Source organism: Stylophora pistillata, chromosome 9 (genome assembly GCF_964205215.1).
Source record: "Stylophora pistillata chromosome 9, jaStyPist1.2, whole genome shotgun sequence".
Lineage (NCBI taxonomy): Eukaryota > Metazoa > Cnidaria > Anthozoa > Scleractinia > Pocilloporidae > Stylophora > Stylophora pistillata.
Genome location: NC_142527.1, coordinates 17,380,201 through 17,385,200, shown reverse-complemented (window position 1 = coordinate 17,385,200; position 5,000 = coordinate 17,380,201). Strand labels below are relative to the sequence as shown.

Here is a 5,000-nt window from a genome sequence, read left to right as displayed (position 1 = left end):
TCTACGTTAGATTGCACCAAATTTTGTTCCAGCCTCAAAAGATACGAACTCAACTATTAACCAAACTACCTCGGGGCTGAAGGAACACCACCGTACCACTCTGTGACCAGTTAGCATTGAGGCTATGTTGACAGTCGGTTAAACTAGTCAACATAACTTGTACTAACCTTGACTAAAATCAACGTGTAAGCGCTATATAAGCATTATATTAAATTGTTTCACTAATCCAATACGAAACGTAAAGACCCCTAAGGATCCTCCACACTAAGTTGCTAATAGATACACGGTTGAGTAACCTTGTGTTAAGTTTACAACCAGTTAATCTACGTCATTACTGCATTTATCTTTGGCTACACTTGATGCATTATTAACTCTTTTCGTAAATATCCAGTTTATCCTCAGAGAAATTACACACGCATCAAACGAATCCTGGAAACAGACCGAGCATTGTTCATCCTTGAACATATCCTCCTCCTTCTGCGAAGTTAGTAAAACCCTGTGAATAATCAGTGGAGGGAGGCAGTTCATCAGGGGCTGTCGCGGGATTGGGATGAGGAGGCGGAACATCAACTCGCTGTGTACCAGAAGACAGAGACGACACAATCGTCGGGAACAAATGGGCCTCTGAGAGGGGCTGTAAGGGAACGTCGTTCACACGGGACGACCCAGCCGGTCCAGCAGAACGATTTATCTTGGTACACTTGACGACAGCAAAGATGATGGAAAACAGGACAACTGCAACAACGATAGGCACGACGATGGCCGCAACATTAACACTAGAACCTGGAGATAACAAGAAATAAAACAGAGATAAGAGCAGATGCTTCAAAGAATGCTGATTTGAAGTGAATCATTACTCGTGTAAAATTCGAAATAAAAATTACCTCTTCTGGAACTGACTGTTGCGCGGAAGTTGTTTCCGCTGTAATCGCTGTAAAAAACAACGAACAAATGATTTCCTGTCGATGTCACTGTGCCATAGCTTAGAGTGCCGCAGTATACACCGAGAAGCGGATCACTTGATGAACTTCCATCTCTAACTTTCAGATATCCACAAGAACAGCTGTAACAACTGTACGTGTACATCTTGTCAAGAGAAAGCTCCAGGTTGTAACCCTTCTTTGTAGAAATTTTGAAGGTGCAGCTTGAATGGGGAGCCCTGGTGTTCCCGAAGCCACCATCACCCGACCTGATGGTTGTCGAGCTTGAACTTTCAAGGTAAAAGGCTTGAAATGAAATATGAAATAAATATTTCCGCTTAACATTCAACTAAAAATGAAAAATAAAGGATTCTTAAATGCAGGGTTTCAAGTGTCCCCGTGTCTTATGTTTACTCATTTTTTCATTCTATTGAGGTGTTTTGAAATCTCTATTGTGTCATAACTGAAGGAAAACCGCCATTCCTAAGCTCATCGAACGTCAAGGAGGTGAATTTCAGAACCAAAGAGTTAACTTATAAGTGGAACGGTATTCGAACCCGTGTTGGTATACAAGAGACTTCTTGGGACCAAGTCATAAAAGAAATGCCCTCACAGTTCCAAAAAAAAAAAAAAAAAAAAAAAAAAAAAAAACTATGAAAACTTGAGAGAAGAAATAAAGGGTCTTACACTTGAATTTGAGTTATTTTTACCGATTCAAATAAGATACAAAAGCCATGAATAGGAATGAGAAAGCATACCAGCTTTCTCTCGCACGAACTCAAAGACAATTACTTTAAGCTCTACGAGCTTAAGTGCTCTGACCACATGCACTGGAATGACAACACAGTTAACTCCCCATGACGATATCATTAGTACTGAGAAAGATGGCCGACATAAGAAGGAAAAAATTGGCTATTTTTATGGAAATTGTGTATTTATCACTTGTCTGTCCAGGTTGTGGTCTGATTGACTACAGAAAGATCTTTAAGGTAAAGCGGCTCATAGAACGCTATAAATTCTAGAAACATAAATGTAAAACAGGATTTCTACCACGCGTCAATTTCCATTTAATGACATGGCCTTAGAGTGTGGCTTCCGTCCAACGCAAGTAGTACCAGACAGGGACCTTCCTTGGATGAGTTACCCAGAAACTCTCCGTGTCGTGAACTCACCTTTTCATTTTAATTTCTAAGTCATACTTTTCAGTCTATTTTTCAATCAGATGTTCCGGGAAAATGATTCACTTTTGTAAAGTACTAAACTTATCATAAGTCTGAGTTCACTAACAACTCACTTTAGTGTGGAAGTCGTTGACCTGATATTTAAAGACAACTCCTTTCACTGTGCAAGTATGCTCTCAGTAGGCTATAGAAAATTGGTAAACTTACTTGTTTCAGAGCTGTAACTACTACAACTGTGATATGCAGACAGCGTTGTTGGGTAGAAAGGTCTGTATGTAGAAGAACTGTATCTAGAACGGACTGTTGCGCGGAAGCTGTTTGCGCTGTAATGGCTGTAAAAAACAACGAACAAATGATTTCCTGTCGATGTCACTGTGCCATAGCTTAGAGTGCCGCAGTATTCATTGAGAAGGGGATCACTTGATGAACTTCCATCTCTAACTTTCAGATATCCACAAGAACAGCTAGAACAGCTGTTCATGGACATATTGTCAAGAGAAAGCTCCAGGTTGTAACCCTTCTTTGTAGAAATTTTGAATGTGCAGCTTGAATAAGGAGCCCTGGTGTTCCAGAAGCCACCATCACCCGACCTGATGGTTGTCGAGCTTGAACTTTCAAGGTAAAAGGCTTGAAATGAAATATGAAATAAATATTCCAATTAACGTTCAACTAAAAATGAAAAATAAAGGATTCTTAACTGCAGGGTTTCAAGTGTCCAGTGTCTTATATTTGCTAATTTTTTCATTCTATTGACGTGTGTTAAAATCTCCATTGTGTCATAACTGAAGGAAAACTGCCATTCCTAAGCTTATCGAACGTCAAGGAGGTGAATTTCAGAACCAAAGAGCTAACTTATGAGTGGAACAGTATTCGAACCTGTGTTAGTATACAAGAGACTTCTTGGGACCAAGTCATAAAAGAAGTACCCACGCAGTTCCGAAAAAAAACAAAAAAAATATATAACACTTTAAAACTGAACCCCCCCATTTTTTTGCTTAAATAAATCTTTTTATAATTCTGAGCAAAATGGCGCAAAAATTTTTGTTTTTGGTCAAATCTGGAATTTGTTATGAATCTTTTAAGTCTGGTTTTTTCTTCCCACGACCGAGTAAAGGGGAGACTGGGACTAGTGACGTAAAACCCGGACAACAGAGAAGACGCGAGGTGGAGACGCGTAGTTTTCTTTGTGCGCCGTTGAAAACCATTTTTATTCGGTTGACATTTGTTTTCTGCGCACACATTGATCGTTAATGAAAGCACAGCAATTGGCACATTCCGCAGCAAATTCAGATACGGGTGGACACGAATTTAAACCTTCGCTGGCTTCCACAACACCAGAAATGTCCATAGAGGTTTTGCACAGCAGCCTTGTTGGATGGCAGGAACAATGAAAATATTTTGCATAAGAAAGAATTTTTTTCCCATGGGTAAAATAATCTATTGTTCCTGCCATCTAACATGGCTGCTGTGCAAAACCTCTATTGCGTTAGCAAACTCCTCTGGTTCTTCGTGTGTGGACAGCAGTGGAGAGGAAGGGGATAATTTCGTACTCTTTCTCTCACGCTTCGGCTTAGGCTGATCAGCTACACTTGTGCTAGCATTTTCAAATCCTTCTATTACATCTTTCCGTCTCTGAAATTATATGTTTCCGGTCGCAGTTATTGTATTTGCAAGAACATACTGTGGGCTTGGAAAGTGATAATGAACAAAAAATGACAGAAACATTCATGATCAACTGAAGAAAATTCGGCTGGTTTTGACAGGTAGACTGGCTGATACTTAGAAATATCTCACTTTCCGTTTGCTTCGCTCACTTTCAAGTTTATCTACAGCGTTTTTGCTCAAAACAGAGCGAGCGTGCCTAGTCGGAAAAACACAAACGCCGATCATGATTTCATCTCTATTCAGCCTCCGAACCAGATCTTCAGCGAATCGGTTTGTGTAGTCTTTTTCTGTGAAGTGCTCAGAGCAGACCGCCGAATGCTCGCTGGGTTCCCAATGAGCACGTTTAGATTTGACGAAATCGACCCACTTCTTCCTTCGCTTTTGCTTTTCGCTCTCACTTCTACCGTAAAACGGTATGGGATGAAGAGGTATCCCTTTCTCTTTGCTTCGAAAATTATCACAGCCGAAAACGACGCATCTCTCAGGCATGGTTTCAGCTTTGATCGAAGTCACAACACGCGAAGCTCACAGCCCGGGTGTTACGTCACGAATTACACTTGATTCATTCCTTTTCGGAAGGTTCCGCTGCTCGGTCATGGGTTTTGGATTCTCGATTTTCCGCCACTTTAAAAATTCATAGAAAATTCGGCTTTCAACCAAAAACAATTTTTGCGCCACTTTGCTCAGAATTATAAAAAGATCTATTTAAGCGAAAAAAATTTGGGTTTCTGGGCACTTTAAGAGAAGAAATAAAGGGTCTTATACCCGAATTTGAGTTATTTTTACTGATTCAAATAAGATACAAAAGCCATGAATAGGAATGAGAAAGCATACCAGCTTTCTCTCGCACGAACTCAAAGACAATTACTTTAAGCTCTACGAGCTTAAGTGCTCTGACCACATGCACTGGAATGACAACACAGTTAACTCCCCATGACGATATCATTAGTACTGAGAAAGATGGCCGACATAAGAAGGAAAAAATTGGCTATTTTTATGGAAATTGTGTATTTATCACTTGTCTGTCCAGGTTGTGGTCTGATTGACTACAGAAAGATCTTTAAGGTAAAGCGGCTCATAGAACGCTATAAATTCTAGAAACATAAATGTAAAACAGGATTTCTAAGCCATGAATAGGAATGAGAAAGCATACTGGCTTTCTCTCACACGAACTCAGACAATGACTCCACGAGCCTAAGTGCTATGAACTAATGCACTGGAATGGCAACACAGT

The 5,000-nt window shown here is 40.1% G+C and overlaps 2 protein-coding genes across 2 annotated transcripts in view; one reads left to right on the top strand and one right to left on the bottom strand.

Moving 5' to 3' along the window:
* LOC148723568 (uncharacterized) overlaps positions 1–5,000 on the top strand; it is a 401,859-nt gene that overhangs the window by 53,326 nt on the left and 343,533 nt on the right. The window lies entirely within an intron of this gene.
* Positions 1–5,000, bottom strand: part of LOC111334319 (bone morphogenetic protein 1) — a 26,038-nt gene that overhangs the window by 779 nt on the left and 20,259 nt on the right. Inside the window, exons 5-7 of the mRNA XM_022940018.2 lie at positions 2,309–2,728; positions 885–1,226; positions 1–783 (exon numbers count right to left, since the gene is read on the bottom strand). The exon at positions 1–783 is cut by the window's left edge and continues 779 nt beyond it. Of these exons, the coding sequence (XP_022795753.1) occupies positions 452–783; positions 885–1,226; positions 2,309–2,728 (1,094 nt within the window). The 3' untranslated portion in view covers positions 1–451. The remainder of the gene's footprint in view (positions 784–884; positions 1,227–2,308; positions 2,729–5,000) is intronic.